The 22,416-nt window shown below is 52.4% G+C and overlaps 2 protein-coding genes across 4 annotated transcripts in view; both read left to right on the forward strand.

Moving 5' to 3' along the window:
* HNRNPUL1 (heterogeneous nuclear ribonucleoprotein U like 1) overlaps positions 1–5,495 on the forward strand; it is a 44,496-nt gene extending 39,001 nt beyond the window's left edge. For all 3 annotated transcript variants that reach the window (XM_084860919.1, XM_084860920.1, XM_084860921.1), the window contains exons 12-15: positions 517–801; positions 1,827–2,116; positions 3,606–3,797; positions 4,371–5,495. In XM_084860919.1, coding sequence (XP_084717045.1) covers positions 517–801; positions 1,827–2,116; positions 3,606–3,797; positions 4,371–4,487 — 884 coding nt within the window. In that variant the 3' untranslated portion in view covers positions 4,488–5,495. The remainder of the gene's footprint in view (positions 1–516; positions 802–1,826; positions 2,117–3,605; positions 3,798–4,370) is intronic.
* Positions 5,496–7,657: 2,162 nt separating this feature from the next.
* On the forward strand, positions 7,658–19,339 carry CCDC97 (coiled-coil domain containing 97). The gene is made up of 5 exons (XM_084860972.1): positions 7,658–8,432; positions 12,462–12,917; positions 14,439–14,720; positions 15,165–15,294; positions 17,286–19,339. Exons 1-5 carry the CDS (start codon positions 8,393–8,395, stop codon positions 17,404–17,406), a joined length of 1,029 nt encoding a protein of 342 aa, XP_084717098.1. The 5' UTR covers positions 7,658–8,392; the 3' UTR covers positions 17,407–19,339.
* Positions 19,340–22,416: the final 3,077 nt, after the last annotated feature.

The following is a 22,416-nucleotide window of genomic DNA, read 5'->3' on the forward strand; positions in this document are numbered from 1 at the left end:
AATGATTCCCAGAGGAACATCTCAATCAGAAACATCTCCTCTAGCTCCTTTTTTTTTTTTTTTAAATCTTGTTCTTTCTTTGCTTCTGCTTTGTCTCTTCCCTGTCTAGTACAGCTGTGAATGGAAAAGCTGCCCGTATCTCTTTTGCAAGGTTTTCAGACAAGTGGGAATGGGTGTGATGGAGATAATGTGTGGGAACAAATGCTAGCAACCTGCATGCTCACCTGCCTATGGCCCTCATTGAGTGAGCTGACTGTGAGCAAGCCTCAATCTGCCTCCCTGATTCTACCTGCCTCGCCTGCTCCTGCAGGGAGCATTTATCAACACTGGTTTGTTGGGTCTTAGCTACCTATTTAGGATATGAGAAGTGGTCTCCATTAGCCACTGGCCATTGTCAGAATCTAAGGTTAGGATCCTGTCTGGTCTCTTGCTTACTACTACAGTGTCCTGGTGTGGAGGGGACCACACCTCAGAAAGTACTGACCTATTTGTTTCCTCTGGGGACCTCCCTTCTAGCCAACTTCACGTTGCCAGATGTTGGGGACTTCCTGGATGAGGTACTGTTCATTGAGCTGCAGCGAGAAGAAGCAGACAAGTTGGTGAGACAATACAACGAGGAAGGCCGTAAAGCCGGGCCACCCCCTGAAAAGCGCTTTGACAACCGAGGCGGTGGTGGCTTCCGGGGCCGTGGGGGTGGTGGCACTTTCCAGCGCTATGACAACCGAGGCCCCCCTGGGGGCAACCGAGGAGGCTTCCAGAACCGAGGAGGAGGCAGTGGTGGAGGAGGCAACTACCGAGGAGGTGAGCTCTCACACTTCTGGTTTCTGGGTCAGGGTTGGGCTTTGTAACTGTTTATTCAGTCAGTAGGTGAAGTCAGACTGGGGGCCTCAGGGAAATGCTTCCACTATCCTGTTCCCCCAGGGCACTTGCCCATTTGTATGTCACATTGCTGTCATTTTTGTGCATCTTCCTCATCTGGCCTTCAGCTTGAGAAGATGAACCAGACCAAGTTACTGTCAGTCCTGGGTCCCAGCTCAGGACCTGGTGTAAGTGAAATGTTAGAACTGCTTTGTGTTTTATATTTTAAAATGAATGGGAAAGTGGGCTTAGAAAGGTTAATTTACCCAGAATTTGCCCAACTAAATCTAGAGTTGGGATCAAGTGACCCAAATTCCAAGTTCTTAGTCACTAAGTTCTGCTGTCTGCAATAAAGTGCATGATCATAATTTAGCTGGCATGCCCCACTATGTTTTGGTCTTATGCTGCATAGTTTGGGGACACAGCCGGACCGTGACAGACGCATTACCCTGTAGTGACAGTCCAGAAGGATTCTGAGCTTAATAGGAAAGCCCAGCGGAACTGTGACTTTAGATGGCCCAATCTGTAGGGGAGCGGGAAGGCTTCCTGAGAGCCTAAGTTAAGGTCTAGAGACCAGTAGGAGTTGGAAGAGGGAAGAGTCTCATGCTCAGGAAACAGCTGCATGAGGGTTCGGGAGAGACTGGCCCATTTGGACAACACTGATGAGGACTGTCCCCAGTGCTTGGCATCCCCTCTTCCAGATTATCTCTTATGATTTATTCAACAGCTATCAAGGTGCTGAGGACACAGTTGAAACCAAGACAATCCTGTCAGCCAACAGTGATAACCAAGTGTTATCAGGGCTGCATGGCAGAGTGCACCTAGGGATCTGGGGAATCTCAGAGAGGGTACTCTATTTACTTGACTGAGCTGACCCACACTGGGCTGCAGCAGTCACCAAGTCAGCCCAGCTCTTGAGGGGCCCAAGTTGAGAAGGACAGGCCTCTCATCTGGTTTCTCCAATGCAGGTTTCAACCGCAGTGGAGGTGGTAGCTACAACCAGAACCGCTGGGGTAACAATAGCAGGGATAACAACAACTCCAATAACCGAGGCAGCTACAATCGAGCTCCCCAACAGCAACCACCCCCTCAGCAGCCACCACCACCACAGCCGCCACCACAGCAGCCCCCGCCACCACCCAGCTACAGCCCAGCTCGGAATCCACCAGGGATCGGCAGCTATAGCAAGAACAGCAACATCCCTGGCTCCAGCGTCAGTACCAGCACCCCCACTGTCAGCAGCTACAGCCCTCCACAGGTGAGAGGAGGTGGGATCAGGGAAATTTCCAACACCTGCTTCAGCCCATCTCCACTCCTTCCCCCAATCCTGCTCTTCTTTCTCTCAGACATTGCTTTTGACGAGGATGGCCACCTCCAGGTCCATCCAGCAAGTGTATTTCTCTTGGCTGTGTCACTGGTTCACTGAATCCCCAAGAAAGCACTCAGAGTTGCCCCTTGCCCAGGCTAGAAGGGGCTGATTCTATTGTTTTCAGGATGTGGAAACAAGCCCTAAGCTTGATGAGGACTTGGCCTCTGCTCCGAGACCTTCAAACAGAGCAGCTCCAGACTCAGTTCCAGTTCTCTGAAAGCCAGTGCTCCGACTCTGGATCGCACAGGCCCCTGTCAGCCAGAGGATGTCTCCTTTTATTGTGCAGCCGTTTCCTGGATACCTTTCACATGCCAGGCCTGGGAACAGCTGCCAAGAGACAGATGAATGGTTCCCACTCCTGGTCTAACAAGAATATTTTCTAGAACAGTAATTGAGCAGGCAAAGATTCAGACCCCACCCTAAAACATCCTGGTTTTGTGATCTTGGACTGCCTTACCTCTTTGGACCTCATTTTTCTCATAAAGTACTAGAGTTGTTCATAGAATTCACATCCCAAGGCTTGTTGTGGGAGATGGTTGGTGGCATTATAGCTTCATGGGACCACAGTTTTGGGGTCAAGTCCTGGCTCTCTGCCTCTTGGGTACAGTCAATGATTTAACCTCCCCGAGTGTCTACTTCCTTATCAGTAAAACGAGGCTGATGGAGTATACCTCTCAGAGCTGGTGGGAGGGACTGGGTTAGTTAATGAGATAGCTTGGACATGGGAAGCACTTTAGAAATTACCACTATTATTTTTCTTTATATAAATAAGCTTTTTTAATTATTTTTTTGTTAATCCTCACCATAGGATGTTTTTTATTTACTTTTAGAGAGAGTAGAAGGAGGGAGAGAGAGAGAAACATCAATGTGAGAAAGATACATCGAATGGTTGCCTCCTCACACACACTGACCAGAGCCAAGGATTGAGCCCGTAATCAAGATACGTGTCCTTGACGGGAATTGAACCCAGGACCCTTCAGTCTGCGGGCCATTGCTCTATCCACTGAGCCAAACCTACTCTTTTTCTCAGTAACTCTTTCCGTAATGACTCACAATTTACTGAGTACCCATTGGTTTGTGTTTGCAAGCTTATTGAATACACAAGATAATCAAAGAATTGTTGTAAGTTTTGTTTTACAGGGCAGGAAAACTTGGGATTTCAAGAGATGCCTTACACTTTGCTCCCCAAGGTCTCAGAGTCCATAACAGCTCTGTATCCCACCCTGCCTTTCCTGCCATGATGTTAACCCACCTCCCCCTCAGCCTCCACCTCCACCTAGGAAGTTCCTTTATGGGCCCACTGCTTACAAAAGTCTTTCCTTCATCCCAGCTGAACTGGCTATTTCACAGAGCCCTGGTTTTTCCCCCTACTTTCTAGCCGAGTTACAACCAGCCACCCTACAACCAGGGAGGTTACAGCCAGGGCTATACAGCCCCACCACCTCCACCTCCACCACCACCTGCCTACAACTATGGGAGCTACGGCGGCTACACCCCAGCCCCTTACACCCCACCACCACCCCCTACTGCACAGACTTACCCTCAGCCCAGCTATAACCAGTATCAGCAGGTAGGTATCAAATGGGGGCATGGGTTAGGGAGGTTGGGGGCAATGGAATGGAGAGACTCTCAGGTCCCCTTGCAGTGTGTATTCCCAGACTTGAGTCCTTTCTTATCCCATGAAGATGAGCAGCCTGTAAGGAATTCACCTGATGTAGCCAGTCCATTTAGGTGAACACCTCTGTTCTGGCTGCTCAATAACTGATATCCTAGCTCCTCTCCCCAGTGCAGCAAGACAAGGGTATAGCAGTGGCCTCCATATCCTGCCTCGGCAGCATGGCCAGTGTGGTGCTAGGTCACCATACCCGTGATTAAGTATTTTGAATGTGGTACTTAACCTATATCTGGAAAGGGCCTTAGGTTGGCAAGCCAGGCGACCTGGGCTTCAGTCCCTCGTTGCCCATCCATGTGGCATCAGGTCAGTCCCTTGTCCTCCCTGAGTGCCTTGATTTCTCTGTCAGGGACCCATGTGTCAGCTGTTGTCACTGCACCCATCTCTTCCCCCGGGTGAAAGTGGGGTGAGGGGAGGAACCAAATGGAGGTCTAGATGAGGGCCAACTCTGTACTTTTGTTTTCTCCCTAGTATGCTCAGCAGTGGAACCAGTACTATCAGAACCAGGGCCAGTGGCCGCCATACTACGGGAACTACGACTACGGGAGCTACACCGGGAACACACAGGGGGGCACAAGCACTCAGTAGCCAGTGTACCCCGGAGGCCCCTACCGGCTTCCTCCACCAGCGCCCACCATGGCCCCTCATCTGCCCCCCCGGGTCCTGTGGTGCTGGGGACAGGTCATCCCAGGGCTGCCTCCCTCCAGCCCACTGCCTCCCCTCTGAGGGGCTTCTTCAACCACAGGGCTGGGCCTTTTTCTCTGGATTCAAACAGGCAACAATGAACTCTTATTTTCTCTTTCTCTCCCTGCCTTCTTCCTCTCCCTCTTTCCGTCCTTCTTGACTAAATACACCCCCCTCCTTGGTCATGCAGTGATGCTATAATGACTGAGGGCAGGACCCCTTTCTGTCCATTCTTCCCAGCCCTGCTCCAGACCCTCAGCTTCCCAGACCCTCATGCAGTTGGTTGTAAATTCTTCAGGAGCTGTTTTAACTGTCTACTTTTCAGGATTTAAAAAAAAAAATCAAAAAATTAAAAAAAAAAAAAAAAAAGTTTAAAAACAAAATATGGAGGGAGGAAGCAGTGACAGATATTTTTTTGGTAATTATGCTTTTTTTTAATTTTTAGAATTTGTCTGTTTTTACTGTGGGTTGGCTGTTGATACTTCATCAGGATAACCATTTCTTTGCTGAGTTCAGGCAACCAATGAAGAACCACACCCTCAAAACAAAACCACAAAATCATCTTTAACCTAACTTTTTATACAATGTCTCAGTTTCCCGTAACTTTGCACACGAGCTTCTGTGTTGAGTTGAATTGTAACTGCTTTTTGTATTTGGAGAGAGTGTGACTATTGAACTTGAAACCTTTTATTCCAGGTGTCTTGGTAGTTTCTGGTGGGATTAAGCCGGCGAGAAGGAAATGGGGGAGGGGTGTCGCCTTCAGAATATGCTTCCTCTCCAGAGATCTCCCAGGTGGCAGACCTAAAGCTTTTTCCTACAGTGACCTCTGATTATTTTTACTTGCCCTTGACCCATATGTTTTAACAGGATTTTAACAGACTGCACTTATTAAGAAATGTGTTTCCCCTGTTTTGTTTTGTTTTGTTTTCTTTCAATAAATGACATGGCACCTCCTAGCAGGAAGGAAGAAGGGTTGAAACCTTGAAGTGCAATTGGCCTTTAATTGGGATGAGGGCCTTTTTAAGGGGACATTATTTACCACTCATTAAACACTTATTGAAGGATTCATGCCTAGCCCCATTTTTGGTGCTGGGGATGCCACCTTAAACCTGGGACCCTTAGTTTAAAGCCCACTAGTTCGTTTTTGAAGTGGTTCTCTGGTCCCTGCCCTTTCCAGTCCATTCCCAGTCCCAAGTCTCCAAGAACATGTTTGGAAGGTATGGAACCAGATCCCTAGATGTGGAGTGTAAGGCTAATAGGAGGAGTCATCACTGGGTATCACTGCTCATCCACCTCAGGCCTGGCCTGTGAGCTGGACGTAAGATAGTTCCTGTCTGTGTCTGGGTCCAGTCCCGTGGAGATTACAGGAGATTCTTTATCCAGCCATTAGGTTAGGAACTTGCTGTGTTCCTCACTGGGTCTGGATGGTGCTGAGAGGCACAGCGTGACCAAGGCAATCATGGACCCTGCCCTCCCAGGACTCCCAGTCCACAAGTAACAATGGCCTGTCATCAAATGGTGATAAGCACATAGTGGTCAGCTATGAGAGCCTACAGTGGTGATGGTGGTGAGGGCTTCCCTAGAGTGAGCCAGTTAAAGGAAATTCTGATTGCATTCCCACAGCTCATCATCCCCAGCAATTTGAGTCATTTCTCCATTCCCTCTGGATAGGCTGTGTTCCTGGCCCTTTGTGAGGGGCAATGCTGGAGCGAGCACAGGAATAGCCAGTTCAGCCGCATCCCTTCCCTCACAGAAAGTATCTTGGCGTGTGGAAAGGACACAGACTACAAAAAGGAGGAGAAAGGCAAATTGTTTTGAGGTCAGGGCGGGATATCTAAACATAAGGGGTAGAAGTTGGTGGCTGGTTGGACTGAAAGACGCTAGAGTAAGTGCCCACTCCCTGCTATGCAAGGCCTCCAGGCCTTTAGCGTGGAAAATCTTACTAACTCTGGTCTATGTCTTGAGCAATAGCTCCCTCTGCTGGCCTCCATACATTTAGGTGTAGTATCCATCTACTATCCTGTGTGAGATATGTGCTGGGAATGCAAACTGGTCCTGGCCAATGTCTAGATAACTGCACCTGCCTCCTCACAGAGCTCCCTTACCTCCAGTCCCCCTGAAACCCTTTGCCCCAAACCCACAAAATATAAAGGAGCTCAAGCTACTTAATATGGCTTATGAGGCCTCATACCTGGCTCCTGATTACCTCACTGGCTTCATCTTTTGTTGTTCCCCCTTTGCACTTTGGATCAGTGATTTGGGGGGAGTCAAGTCATTTGAATATAAAAATGCCATGATCCAAATTCATGTGTATGTGAAATCTTGCATAAATATACATGAGGTTTTCAATTCTCTGCCGCCCAATCAAGGCCTTAAAGTTAGAACTTACTCCCATTCTATATGAAGCCTTTATAGCAACCAGAACTATCCATGTGTGTGCTCTAGATATTTGGCTTCACCCATCCCCCTAACTGAGACCCTTCCCTACCAGCCTTCCTCTTGCCCTAAATCTTTTTTTTTTTTTTTTTTTTTTTTAATATTTTATTGGTTTTTCACAGAGGAAGGGAGAGGAATAGAGAGAAACATCAATCAGCTGCCTCTTGCACACCCCCTACTGGGGATGTGCCTGCAACAAAGGTACATGCCCTTGACGGGAATCGAACCTGGGACCTTTCAGTCTGCAGGCCGACGCTTTATCCACTGAGCCAAACTGGTTTCAGCCCTAAATTAAGGTGACTAGACACAGTCCCGATTTCTAACAATTTGTCCCGCGGTGTTTTAAAATGTCCCGATTTTTTGAAAGATTCTTTTTAGCCGAGACCAGTTTGGCTCAATGGGTAGAGCGTTGGCTTGGGGACTGAAGGGTCCCGGGTTCGATTCCGGTCAAGGGCATGTACCTTGGTTGCGGGCATATCCCCAGTAGGGGATGTGCAAGAGGCAGCTGATCGATGACTCTCTCTCATCAATGTTTCTAACTCTATCTCCCTTCCTCTCTGTACAAAATCAATAAAATATATATATATTTTTTAAAAGATTCTTTTTAAAAATCGGGACTTTTTTTTTTAAAACACTGTGGGACAAATTGTTTAAAATCGGGACGTCTGGTTACCTTACAAATCATCTTTCAAGTCTCAACTGGGACATCCTATCCTCCCAAAAGAAGCCTTCCCTGGGCCTCCAGAATGGATGGTACATTGGAGCCCTGAACATTCAGGACAGTCACTAATGACAGGTCTACTTACTACCTAATGAGTTCTAAGGCCACGTTTTTCTCCACGCCCGCAGATTGTCCCAGTCCTCACCACCCATCTCATGCTAACCAGGGACTGGGTGTGATGACAGCGCAAGAGACAAGGCTTAGTAAATATTCTTTGAAATGGTGGAAAAAAAGGAAGGGCTGGCATTTAAAACTAGAGCACAAACCCTTTGAAGCCCTCAAGGGTTTCTCATTCACCCAATCATCCACCCCAAAGTTAAGGATGCCGGGTTTGGAATTACTGCAGTGAACAGGTTGAACAATGGTCCATCTTCCTGCAGATATTCCAGGTCCGTAGAAGTTCAGGTTGGAGGTGGAGGAACCAAATGTTAGGCCTCTGACCCGGGTGGCTTCCTGGCTTCGGAGAGTGGAGCTTAAGCGAGACACGCATGCGCATAGGAAGGTCCGCCTTCGGCCCGGAACTTTGATTCTGGGTGCAGCGGGGCATCGGGACCTCAGGTGGAGTGCTCAACCGGAAGAGGCCGCTTAGGGATTGGGGCCGAGTTAAATGTGCTGAGCCTACCGCGGCGGTTAAAAAGCGTAGAAAGTCTGGATGGAGGCTGTGGCGGCGGCGGCAAGGGAACCTGATGAAGGTGAGGTCCAGACGACGCGGAGGCGGCGGAAGGGTGGGGCTGCGGTGTCTTTGGAAAATGATTCCCAGATCGCGACGGAGGTCTCTATAGAGAGGGACACCTGCCCTCGACCTTACCTGTCCCTTCACCACTTTGTCCAGATTAACCCGTCTCTTTGCGGGCTGACCTCCTTTACTGTGTCCCCTTCCCCGAAATTAAATTCTAACACGTTCCAGGCCAGCCTTTTCCGTGTCCCAGTTCCTCCTGGCTAATTCTCAGGTCAGCTAACATTAACCGCTCCCCTGCCCCCGGCTTACCCCACCTGTGTCTCAGCCAACCCTGTTTCTCAAATTTCCTCCTTCATTTGTGTAGCTGATGCTTCCCTTTCCCCAGACTAGCCTTCCTCCTGCCCCATGCAAACTCTACTTACCTCAGACTATCGGTTTCCTCCATTTCATTCTAATTCTCCCCCCAAAGTTCCCAGCCCCATCTGCCACCTCAGGGTGCTTAGTCATTTTCTGTGCTCCCCGATCTCTCTCCATTGCATTTTAAATCTATTTCTCCTGATGCCTTCCCATAAGTATCTAAAATGCTTTTGTTTTGCTCATCTCAAAATTCCATCCCCCTGCTTCAAAGTAGCCCCACGTGGGTGAAGTGGGTGGGAGGCTGAAACATCACTGTCCAGAAGTTGATAATTGTTGAAGCTGGATTACTGGGGGGTTGGAGTGATTGTACTCTCTATTTTTGTGCATGTTTGAAATTTTCCATAATAAAAAAAAATGTTTTAACCTAAAGAGAAAATCTATCTCTTAATTCCATGCTGCCTTCCAGAAACCATCTTACCTTTTCCAAAGAGTCATCCATACTTTTTCCATTTCCCCATCTCCCACCCGCTGCACTCTGGCTTTTACCTTCAGGAACTGCTCTGGTTAGGGTCTCCAGTGACCTCCCTGTGTTACCCCATTCAGTTTTTTTCTTACTAGACGACATGGAGAATACAGTGCTATTGACCCCTCCGTCCTTCTTTAAGGTTTTCCCTTGGTTTCTCTGACACCCTTCTTTCCGATTTCCTTCCTGTCGAGCTCAGCCTCTTTTTGTTTCCCAAGACTGCTGCCGCAAATTACCACAAACGGGATGGCTTTAGACAACAGAAGTTTATTCTCACCGTTCTGGAGGCCAGAGCCAGATCAGTATCACTGGGCTGGTATCTAGGCGTCAGCAAGACAGTGGAGGGCACCTCAAAGCCTCTAAGAAGAACCCATTCCTTGCCTTTTCCACCTTTTGGCAGTTCCTGGCATTCTTTGGTTGTGGCCACATCACTCCAATCTCTGCTTCCCTCTATCTTCACATTGCCATCTCCTCCATGTATGTCAAGTCTTACAGGACACGTGTGATGGCTTTTAGAGCCCACCTGGATAAAGCAGGATAATCTCCCCATCTCAGATGCTCAACTTAATCACATCGACAGAGACCCTTTTGTTGCTATTGTCGTTGGCTATACCAGGTAACATTAACAAGTTCCAGGAACTAAGACATGGCTTTCTTTTTGGAGACCTTTTTTTAAAAATATATATTTTATTGGTTTTTTACAGAGAGGAAGGGAGAGAGATAGAAACATCGATGAGAGAGAGTCATCGATCAGCTGCCTCTTGCACACCCCCTACTGGGGATATGCCCACAACCAAGGCACATGCCCTTGACCGGAATTGAACCTGGGACCCTTGAGTCCGCAGGTCGACACTCTATCTACTGAGCCAAATCGGTTTCGGCTGGAGACCATTTTTTTAGAATCTTTCATAGACATATCTTCTCCCCATCCAGTTAGGGCTCTTTCCTAGTCCCTCTTATCTCACTTATGTCTCTGCCCCTGCCCTCCCCATGACCTCTAATTTCTTTCAGTTTTCATTGTCTTGACTCTATAACCCCCACAACTCTGTCCCCAGCCCAGCACTTCTCTCCTAAGAAGTCTCTAGTCCCGTGTACTAATGGTCTCTTACATGCTTCCCTTGAGTGTCCCCTAGTTCCCTCTTACCTTCCATGTCCTGAACTGAAGTCAGCATCTTCCCTCAAACTTGCTCGTCCATGTCTTTGTCTCAGACACAGTTTGACTAGTTCAGGGGCCAGAGCCCTGGATCTTAATTGGATACCTCCCTTACCTTCCAGCCCTTCAGCCCCATGGCTTATGTACTTGGCTTCCCAGATACATTTTTTCTTTTTAATATTTTTACTTAATTTCAGAGAAGAAGGGAGAGGAATAGAGAGAAACATCAATAGTGAGAGAGAGTCATTAATCAGCTGCCTCCTGCATGCCCCACACTAGGGATCGAATCCACAACCCGGGCATGTGCCCTGACCAGGAATTGAACCCTGACCTCCTGGTTCATAGGTAGACACTCAACCACTGAACCATGCCAGCCGGGCCCCAGACATCTTTCTCGCCACCACTCCTCTTGTCCCCTCTTCGATAGCCCCTACCCTGGTCAGCCTTAAAAAAATATTTTTGACCTTTCAAAAAAAAAAAATATTTTTGTGTATTTAAATCTTCCGGTGCCTGGCTGGGATTTATGAACCAGGAGGTCACAGTTCGATTCCCAGTCAGGGCACATGCCTGGGTTTTGAGCTCAGTCCCCGGTGTGGGGGTCAGTTAATGATTCTCATCATTGGTGTTTCTATCTCTATCCTCCCTTCCTCTCTGAAATCAATAAATATATATATATATATATATTTATTTATTTATTTATTTATTTTTATTATTATTATTTTTTTAACTGAGCCCTGCTGAAACCGGTTTGGCTCAGTGGTAGAGCATCGGTCTGCGAACTGAAAGGTCCCAGGTTCGATTCCGGTCTAGAGCATGTGCATTGGTTGCGGGCACATCCCGGGGGGGGGGGATGCAGGAGGCAACTGGTCGATGTTTCTCTCTCATCAATGTTTCTAGCTCTCTATCCCCGTTCCTTCCTCTCTGTGGAAAATCAATAAAATATATTTTTTTAAAAACAAAAACAGCCCTGACCAGTTTGGCTCAGTGGATGGAGCGTCAGCCTGTGGACTGGAAGGTCTCAGGTTCAATTCCGGTCAGGGGCTTGTACCTTGGTTGTGGGCAAATCCCCAGTGGGAGCTGTGCAGGAGGCAGCTGATCGATGTTTCACTCTCATCAATGTTTCTAACTATCTCTCTCCCTATCTGTAAAAAAATCAATAAAAAATAAATGTAAAGATAAAAAATGAATGGTTTGGAAGAGAATGAATAAATGAGTGAACAAGTTAGCGAATGTACTAAATTTTGAATGTGTTAAATTCATTTGTGAACAAATGAAAAGGCAAAAAATTGAGTGAATCAATAAACGAAGTGGTAAAGGACCAAGTAACTACACCAAATGCGCTCCTGCCTCAGGGCCTTTCACTGGCTGTTCCCCCTGTCTGAAACTCTTCTCCCTCAGAAATGTCATGGTTCAGTTCCCCACCATCCCAAGTCTCTACTGAAATGTAATCTTTTAGGCAAGCTTTCTCTGTCTTAAAATTGCAGCCTTTTTTTTTTTTTTTTAATATATATTTTATTGATTTTTTTACAGAGAGGAAGGGATAGGGATAGAGAGCTAGAAACATCGATGAGAGGAAAACATCGACCAGCTGCCTCCCGCACACCCCCCACTGGGGATGTGCCCGCAACCAATGCACATGCCCTTGATCGGAATCGGACCTGGGACCTTTCAGTCCGCAGACTGATGCTCTATCCACTGAGCCAAACCGGTTTCAGCAAATTGTAACCTTTCTCCTCCCTGCCCCCCATTCCCTCTTCCATCCCTCTGTATTTTTTTTGCATAGCTCTCAAACCACCACACACTATATGTAAATGTTTTAGTAAATGTTTTTTATTATTTGTCTCCCACTGAATGTCAATTTCTTGTTTATTGTGGTATCTCTAGGGCCTAACACAGTGCCCAAATTATAGTAGGTGCTCAATAAATGTGGAGTGAGGGACTGAGCACCCAGTCCCTCCTACTCACCCTCACCCCCATCCCTGATTAAGAAATCTCCCCTCTATCCACAGGCTGCACAGAGCCCAGTTCTGGGCACTGGGGGGAGCTGAGCTGGATGCCAGTCCCATCCAGACCCCTGGACAAGGTGGAAGCAGCAGAGGGAGCACCAGAGGCCCTGGGCAGTGACGCCTCTGGGACTGAGAATGTAGCAGTGAGTGCCATGCTGCATGCCGTGGCTGCCAGCCACCTGCCTGTATGCAGCCAGCAGCAAGGAGAGCCTGACCTGACGGAGCAGGAGAAGGTGGCCATCCTGGGCCAGCTGTATCACGAGAAGCCACTGGTGTTTCTGGAGCGTTTCCGCACAGGCCTCCGCGAGGAGCACCTGGCCTGCTTCGGCCACTTACGTGGTGATCATCGTGCGGACTTCTACTGTGCCGAGGTGGCCCGGCAGGGCACCGCCCGGCCCCGCACCCTGCGTACCCGCCTGCGTAACCGGCGCTATGCTGCCCTGCGTGAGCTCATCCAAGGTGTGGGGGCAGGTGGGCTGGACGGGAAGGGAAAGCCTGGCAGAGCAAATGAGAAGGATGCAACTCAAACACGGACAGAGATCCTGGGGGATAAGTGCTGAACCAGGGATTCAGGGAGAGACAGACAGATGTGAAGTGACAGGGTGAGATTAGGTAGACTACACAATAGGGACCCAGGGAAAGAGAATGGGAGTGACCGAAGTACCATTTCAGATCTGTGAACCAAGGACACAGTGCCCAGAACCGTGATAACTGGTTGTCTGTCAGGAAAACTAACCCTCCCTCACTCCGAACACAGAGGCATTGCTGGGAATCTCGGGGAGTGTGTTTATGACCCTGGGACATAAAGGCCCTCCAAACAAGACACCCGTAAAGGAAAACACCAGTCAATACCTGTTTACCATGACATGATGGGTGTTTTTGTGACCAAAGACACCAGAACTAAAGGTAAAAGATGAGAGCAAATGAAGCAGAGAGAGAGTGAAGTTTCTTGTTAGGGAAGAGGCATGAGCTGAAGGAAATGAAAGAGTGGGAGACAGCAACAGCTGAGCAAGATGAAAACAGGAGAGAGAAAGGGGGAGCGGGGGTGACAGAAACAGGTCAGAGAAGGAGAGGGTGACAGAGCCAGGAAAAGAGGGAAAGAAAGAATATGGTGGGAAACACAAAAGTTGGGGGTAAGAGAGGGCAAGATGGGAGGTGCTCCAGAAGCCAGGATTCTGGCAGATTCCCACCCCGGGCTCTGAAAGTAGGGCAGGAGGGACCAGGCTCGGTTTAACTGTTAGGTGAGGGACAGAACTGCCCCTGCACGAACAGGCACTCAGGAGAGATGCAGAGGAGCCAGGTTTAGGGTGAGGGATGCCGGGCCCACCTGGGGGGTGGCTGCAGAGAGGAGCACTAGGGAGAGCTGGGGTCTGGGGTCTGGAAGACCACCAGGAAAACCACACCTGGGCAGAGACCATGTTCTACCTGTGCTCACACATGCCAGACACACTTAGGTGTCCAGATGTGTGCACCAACAGCCAGAATGGGGCTCAGTGGACAGGCACGCACAGCTTATAGACTGCAGCTACATCCGCTTGCAACATCCTGCTGACTGCCTGCAGTCACACAGGTACCTGTGGCAGTGTGTGGACACCCACGGGAGGACGTGGGCAGGAGATTGTGAGTCCTGCCCTGGCATATTGTCCACAGGCCCCAGGCCACCAGTGCCCAGGGGCAGGATATTCATGGGCCTTACTGTGCAGACATGCTTGGACACATGAGTAAGCATGCAGATACTAGTATAGGCCTGGTCACACAAATGTGCTCAGATGCATGCATGAATACTGGTGGCTGCAGGACCTCAAGCATCTACATATTTTCCTACATATTTGAATGTGTGAACACTCACACTTGTGTGCTCATGTCTTCCTACCAGTATGAACACACACGTATGGACACAAGTCTGCTCACCCTCACCCTGCACGCAGCTCCTGGCCCTGCCCCTAGGCTCCTGACCCCACTCTTGTCTCCTCTGTGCAGGGGGCGAGTACTTCAGTGACGAGCAGATGCGGTTCCGGGCTCCACTGCTGTATGAGCAGTACATCGGGCAGTACTTAACCCAGGAGGAGCTCAGTGCCCGCACCCCAGCCCACCAGCCACCCAAGCCCGGTTCCCCCGGCACACCCGCTTGCTCACTCTCCGACCTGCTGCTGCAATCCTACCAGGAACAGGAACTGCAGCAACGGCTGCTCCAGCAGCAGGAGGAGGAGGAGGCCTGCCTGGAGGAGGAGGAAGAGGAAGAAGAGGACAGTGACAAGGAAGGTGAGGACCAGCAGCAGGAGAGCCCCAGTATTGGACTCGGCAGTCCTGGCCCTGCGCGTCTCCTCAGTCCATGGCTCCAGGCTGGGCCCACCTGCAGTAGTAGACATCGAGTCCCTGTCCTGCCTGATCCAAGAGCCATATGTGCCCTAGCCCTTCCCAACCTCTCCAGCATCTCTGCCCCCACTCCTCAAAAGCAGTCGTTCCCTCTGCCGGGAGTGCTCCCTTCACCACCCTCAGGTGTCTGGTCCTGACCCTATTCTGCAGCTCCCGGAGCACTGGTTGTCACGTGCTCGGTGTGTGCTCCAGAAGGGCAGGGACTGCGGGCTTTCTGGTCACTGTTATGTTCCCGGGGCCACCCAGCACAAAGTGTGCAGCTCTCTGAACTGAGTTCAGCACCTCCCTGAGTGTACCCTCATTCTCGCACACTGGGTGTCTCCCCCACAGACCAGAGCTCTGACAAAGACTCGGAGGCCTGGGTCCCCGACTCAGAGGAGAGGCTGATCCTGCGGGAAGAGTTCACCAGCCGGATGCACCAGCGCTTCCTGGATGGCAAGGACGGGGACTTTGACTACAGGTGCTTCATGCCTCTACCTCCCCGCCCCCAGCCCAGCAGCCTGTAGCTCTCAGCTGCTGCCAGGTCCCAGGCCTCTCCATGGAGGCCTCCCTTCGTAATGCTAGAAGGTCCCAGAACAGTTCCAGGCCATGGCCCTGGGGTCAGGCAGCCTCATGGTTTCAGATCAGCAAAGATCAGTGGGTGATCTTGGACTGGCCTTGTCCATCTGAGAGCCTCAGTCCTCTCCCCAAATGTAAGGAGGGAATGAGCAGGGCTGACATTCAGCTCAATATTGATAAGGTATTGAAACATTTTCACTTGGCAAGTGGGGTGGCCAGGCAGGATGCCACTACCCCAGGCCTCCCAAATGTCCCCCTCACCTTTTCAAGTAATCCCTGGCAACGCTAATGTCTGCCGGGGAGGGACCTGTGGTGGCTGCTTTCTCCAGTATAACCTCAGGGCCAAGGTGCGTGGGCCACCTGCTTTGAAAAGGATTTTGCTATCAGGGAGGACACAAGAGAGTGAACTATCAAAACCAAAGATAAGTGGTTTGTCCACTGAGGCAGTCTCGCCTTTTGGCAGCAGAGGGCTCTGTTTCAAACACACTCTGATGCAGTGTGAACAAGCAGACCTTGGGGGCATGTCAGCTGAATGGGGATCATAACAGCCACTGGCCCAATCTGGACTCCCTGGCTCTGGAGTCAGGTCCAGGTGGTCGCTTCCAGCCTGGGCCAGCCTTGCAGCCTGAATGCCCACAGAAAAAGGTGAGCGCCTAGACCAGGGGTCTTCAAACTTTTTAAAGTGGGGGCCAGATCACGGTCCCTCAGAGAGCTGGAGGGCCGGACTATATGAACTACTAATTCCTACTGTAACACCTCAGCTGCACTCACTGCCCAAAAAACCTGGCGGGCAGGATCAGACTCCTCTGTGGGCTGCATGTGGCCCGCGGGCCGTAGTTTGAAGACCCCTGGCTTAGACCATGGGAGCCCTCAATGAGAGCACCATTGCCGCCATAAAACCCACAAGGAATCCAGGCCTGGCGTGAGAAATGAGGAATGATGGAGGCGAAGCCTGTGCCCTCTCCAGGGGGCACTGCTGGGCAGCAGGGCCACATGGTCCCTTTGGTGTTCAGCCACCTCGTGCTGAGTTCCAGGCTTAGGATAAAGCAGGAAACAAAACCGATGAGAGGACTCCCAGCCCTGAAGGAGGTCCCCCTGTGGTGAGGAAAACAAGCATCAAGTGTTCAGTGGTGATGGGCCATGGAGGAAAGGTGGGGATGAGGGGAGACAAGGTGGCCAGGGAAGGCTCTGCGGAGACACCTGCAGGAAGTGAGGGGTAAGTGACAGATATTGGGGAAGAGCCCTAAGGCTGCACGGAAGAAGGAAGAACAGCAAGGCTGCCCGCGGGGCAGGAGGGAGCAGCAGTAGGAGGTCCCGTCAGAGAGGAGGGCAGAATGGACAGGGCTTTCTGCACAAAGTGAGCGTGATGAGAGGTGCGGGAGGATTTGCAGTGCTGTCCGGCTCCTCGCATATTAGGATCCCTTGTCACTCTAATGCAGTTTCTGGGCCTCAGAACTAATGATCTTGGGACAACATGACTCTGTGAGGGCGCCTATCCTAGTGCACCAGACGTGAGTAGCACCTGGCTCCACCCACTCGGCAGTAGCAGCTCCCTAGTTGTGACAACCAAAGGTTTCCGTTATCACCAGATGTCGTCTGTGGGGACACAGCCTTCCAGGTGGAGAACCACCGCCTTGGGAATGTGGGCCCCGGTGTCACCACATCACATCACATCTTCCAGCTTTCCAAGAGAAGTCAGAAGTTTTATGTAAAATATTGCCTTTGTTTGAAGCCCTGAGAGATCCAGCATCCCCCTCAGGGGCGTTAGCTGGATCTTAGAGCTGCCAGCATATGGCCTTGGACCTCACGGGGCCGAGCCATTTCCCCAGCTTCCCCAAAGGGAGGGGTCTGGGCCAGGCAGAGCCAGCCTCTGACACCCCCTTCCCTCTGCAGCGCCGTGGATGAGAACCCCGACTTCGACAACCTGGACATTGTGGCCCGGGATGAGGAGGAGAGGTACTTTGATGAGGAGGAGCCTGAGGATGCACCCAGCCCGGAGCTAGACGGGGACTGATGGCCCAGCCACCCGCCACCCTGCCCCCCAAAACAAGGCGGCTGGTCAGAGGCTGGCTCAGAGACTCCAGGGGCCCCAGCGAAGCTGCCTCATAGGGTCTGGTCCCATCTCAGACTGCCCCTCCCGCTGTGTCTGCGGTTCCCAACCTTCCCCCCAACCCAACCCTGCTTCTGTCTTCATGGCTGTCCCTCTGGGGTTTTCTGTCTTTGGTCTGTTTTTCTCCCTGCCTTTCTGTCTCCTGCTTTCTGTGTTTCCCTCCACCTCGATCTCTTTCCTCTGCCTTTGCTTCTCCTCCTCATTCTGTGCCTCGGCCTCTGTCCCCACAACAGGGTGAACGTCCTTCCCTGACCAAGTCCAGCAGGGCCCTTTGTAGCTAGAACCATCCAAGTCGACACCAGTGCCCAGCTTGGGGCCAGGCTGATCCCTGGCCCCAGAGCAGCCAGCTGTCTCCCTCCTGGTCCCCACCCTGTTATTCACCGTCCCGTGTGTCAGGCTCTCCTTGCCTCTGGAGTCCCCTTCTCTCCTTTGGCCTGTGGGCCTGTGGTTCTTCCTGCCAGTCCGCTCCATCTTCCAGGCTTTCTGGGTTTCAGTGTCATCCCTAGTAGACAATGCAGACAGGTGGAGGCCAGAGAGGTGGCCACAGCCATCACCTCTCCACTGGGACCCAGGCTGGGAGGGATGGGCAGGGGAAGCACTGGGTATCGTGGGCCTGCCAGCTCAGGAGTGGGGGGAGGGGTGCTCTCCCCTCCCAGCCCACAACCCCCCTCTGCCCAGCCACAATTTTCCCTTTCTTCACTTCCTCTGCCTCTCTCTCCCACTTGTTTACACTCCCCAAATACGCGCAGGCTGTTATCATGGGTCCTGAGTCATCCCACACACACAGGCTGCCCCTCGTCTCTGCCCCCAGCCAGCCACAGGCCCGCCCCACGGAGCCCCCTGCCTCCCCGGCTAATGGGAGCCAGATGGCCGCCGGGTGACTCAGCCACCGGCCTGTGGGAACCCAGGCATCCCGCCTTCCCATGCCCCCACACCCAGCTCATGCTCCCCCAGTAGACACATGGAAACGGGCCGTCTGCTGGAGGAGAGCATGGCCAAGGGTCAGGGAGGTGGGGCTTGGGGCCTCAGCCCTGTGCACAGGAGTAGTGGCATCCTTCCACAGCCAAGCCTAAAGGACCCCTCAAGCTGCCCCTTGGGGCCTGTAGTCCTTAGTGAGCAGAGGCCTTGAGGCCTCCAGGGGACCCCCAGGCCTCAGCTCTGCCCTCTGGGTCAGCCAGAATTAGAGCCAGACACAGAAAGTGAGAGCTGGATGGGCACGGAGGGACACTCAGGCTGTTCGATGAGACTTTAAAAAAGGAAAGTTCTGATTTCTGAGCAGTTCTAGCCCGTGCCAGGCCCGAGCCAGGTGCCTGACATTGCACGGAATCCTCCCGACATCTCTGCAAACTAGGGACTCAACTCAGACCGGGCAGGGAGGCCCAGGAAGGAGGGCAGCCTTCAGAGAGGAAAGGCAGGTCTAGAAAGAACCACACGTCCCAGAGAGCTCTCCTGGCCGCCTGTCAGCTGTCGGGCACGCAGAGTGGACAGAAGCACAGACGTCCTCAGACGGGAAGGCGAGAGAGTTAGCTGCTGCTGATGATAGCAGCTAAGCTTCGGGGGCCTCTCGGCACCAGGCGCCGTCCTGCACACAGACCTGACTGAATCATCTTGACGGAGAAGCCAGTGTTTGCATCACAACCATCACAGGGTGCTGTGCGCCTGGTGCTATCAGTATAGATAATCCACCTCCCGGAGGAGGCCAGTATCGTCCCGGCAGGCTGACTCACGGAGAGACGTGTGTCCTGGAACCGGGGTTATGCCCTCAACTCCTATTCCAGGCATCGGCCCTCTGCACATTTGTCACCTTCGGTCATTAAATGTGTGGTATACTGTGCCGTACATAAACTTGCTTTATTTTGTGTTTAGGTGAAGACTTAGTAAGAATTGGGGTGAGTCAGATGGGGTGACCAGCAGCTGTAGCTGCGGTGGAGGTGGAGCTAGTCAAGAGGGATGGAGAGACACTTCCCAAAGGTCACGGCCTCCGCGCTGAGACCTGGAGGCCCCAGTGGCCTGTCCCTCGCTCCCAGGTCTGGGATTGGGGTGGGTGGAGAGCCTGAGTCAGGGAGGGAGGGCCCTGCTGGGGGAGAGTCCGTGCACATCCGGCCCCCACCCCCAGTCTCCTGTCTGTCCTGGCTGCCACCCCCACGTCTGACACCTCTGCGTCCTGCCAAAGCTGACATGGACTCCACGAGCCTCCAAGGCCTGCCTGCCTGCTCTGTCCTTAGTTCTGCTTCGCTCCCTCTAACCCCCACCCTCCTCTCCATCACCCCTTCGTTCTGCCTCTGCCCCTCTCTGGCTGTCATGTCTACCCTTTCTTCCTCCTTCGGCCTGGGCCTCGGCCTCTTTTCCCTCCCTCCTCACTCCCTGAGTGTCCCTCACTGTCTCGTGTCCCCGTTTCCCCTGCTTTCTGTTGGGGCGTCCCCTCCCTGTGTCACTCCTGCTTCTGTTTGCCCTCATGTTTTCCTATCCCTCTCCCTGCTGTCTCTTGGCCAGCCCCCATCGCATCATCTCAATCTCTGTCCTCTTCTCTGCTCCCAAACCCTGGAAACCCAGAGCAGACATCCAGGTTAGAGGTTCACTGGTGGCTCTTGGGAGCCCAGAATGAGGGGTCACGTCCACCCAGAAAGGGGGTGGGAAGGGCAGTGAGGTTACAGCCTGTCTGGCCAGAAGGAAGTGTCTGTGCTGTGGCCTGGTCACCACCCCCTCCACTGGCCCCCAGGACCTGCTGGGCTGCCACCACCCCCGGGCTGGGACAGAGTAAACACTGCCGCCGGCAGCCCGGGATATTTATACCAAGGGCTGGGCGCGGGTCCAGTGCCCACCGCAGCCCCTGCCCTGCCCTGCCCGCCACAGCCAGCCCGAGCCAACGTGGCACCAGCCGGCGAGGGGACATACCGCAGATGCAGCCTCCACTCAGCCCGGAGGCCACTGGGCTTGTTGCCCAGGATGCCAGCAACTTCACTGAGGACGCACAATCCCCCCTCCCCTGGAAACGTTAGCACAGAATGCTCATGAGCACACGCGCACACACACACACACACACACACACACGGAAAACACGGCTCATGTGTAAGAAACAAGACATACCACCTCTGGAAATCCATCTCCCAGGCCCATAAACATACACAAAATATCCACATTTCAAGTCAAAATTACACTGAATATTGTATTTCCACACCCGGGGGAAAGTGGCAAAGATGATAAGCAAGAAATTTCAGACACAAAACACGCTCCAGGCATATGACCCTGTTGTAACACAGACCTCCCCAACCACACGTGTCAGGACACAGAGCCCAGAGAGCACACCGACCTGTACAACAACCACACACACCAGGAACACAGCCGAACCCAGCACTGAGCATAACGTGTGCTGGGAACACACTGAAAGTCCTCACACAGCCTGTGGGCACCCAGCTGGTATGTGGGAGACCCCCATGCTAGGCACATAAAACTCACACCACAAAACTTGGGTCACACACACAAAGGTCCTGAACACCTTCAAATTCACCTTGGAAACACAAGAGACCGACGCTTGGAATGTCCAGAGATGTGGGGGCAATGGGCTGTTTGTCTCTCTCTCTCACCCATTCACCCCAGTCCCAAGCCTGTCTGGGGGAGGGGGCAGGAAAGCCTGAGCTGGCCTCCCCTAGCCCAGCTTCCTGCCCTCTGGGGGCTGGATAGGAAGCTGGGGCTCCAGCCGGAACCCAGGCTGCCCCCCTTCAACTTCCCTCCCTGAGCCTAGGCTTTGGGGGAGGGGAGGACACCCTGAACCCCGGGTCCTGCCCACGTGGTTGGCTGGAAGCCTGAGCTGCCTTACCCCTCCGGGGCCTGGCCGCCCCAGTGAGGAGGGCGGGGCCGGAGCAGCGCTCACGTGGTGAGAAGGTGCTGAGCCCAGTTTTTCTGGCAGCAGGCAGGTGGGTGGGGTGTGTCCGGAGGGCGTGGCCAGGGCTCAGCGCTGGGGGTGAGTGAATTCCCAGGGTGCAGCCAGGACTTGTCCTGAGGCCCAGGCACGAGCTGGGCTTGTGAGGGCCACGACCCTGGGGAGGTGTCTGGGTTTGTGGTACTGCTCCGTCTGGGACCAGGCCCGGCTGTGACAGTGTGTCTGGCTATGAGGGGTCAGCTGCCGTCGGCTGGGCCATGTGGGACTCCCCAGGCCTGAGTGTGTGGGGCCGTGAAATGTCAAACTGAGTGGGCATGACCACTGGGCCGTCTGTGAGATGGTGGTGTGTCAGACCTCCATGTATGGTGTGTGTCTGGACTGTGACGAGTCAGGTCGTGTGCCTGTTTGTGACTATGACCCCATCCATAGAGGATGTTTGTGTAAACTGCTGGTGGCCTGTTTCATTTCCTTATCCTGTGAGGTGTGTGACAGTCTCTGAATCTGTGTCTGGTGTGTGGTGCTTGTGACCACGACCCTACAGGATGCTGGGTGTGTTTTGCTGTGTCCCTATTGACATCTCTGCTTGTGCTGGGTCCCAGTGAGGCTCCAGGCTGGGCTATGTAACGGGATGTCACATGTGGGCTGTGCCTGCTGCCACGTGTCCTGCAGGAGTTCTGGTGTGTTCATTGTGGCTCTGAGAGGGGCATGTATTTGTGTGGCTGTGGGACGCTGTCCGGCTTCACCTCCTGTATGTGTGAATATGTGCACACGTGTGCCACATCCTCAGAGGCTGCAGTGACTCCATGTCACTGTGTCCTTTCATAGGAGCCCTGTGACAATGGCTGCATTTCCTTGCATAGTGACCTCCTCCTGCCCCCACGCTACCCATCCCTCACGGCTCCCAGACCTGCAGCGGGTGGAGTGACCACATGGCTAGCCTAGGCTGGGCTGGTAGGATCCCAGGACCCGCTCATTCAGACCTAGTGCTGCCCACGGGCAAAGGAAACTGGAACTCACACAGCTCTCCCCCCGGG

The sequence above is a fragment of the Pipistrellus hanaki genome (assembly GCF_964339955.1).
Source record: "Pipistrellus hanaki genome assembly, chromosome: 15".
NCBI lineage: Eukaryota > Metazoa > Chordata > Mammalia > Chiroptera > Vespertilionidae > Pipistrellus > Pipistrellus hanaki.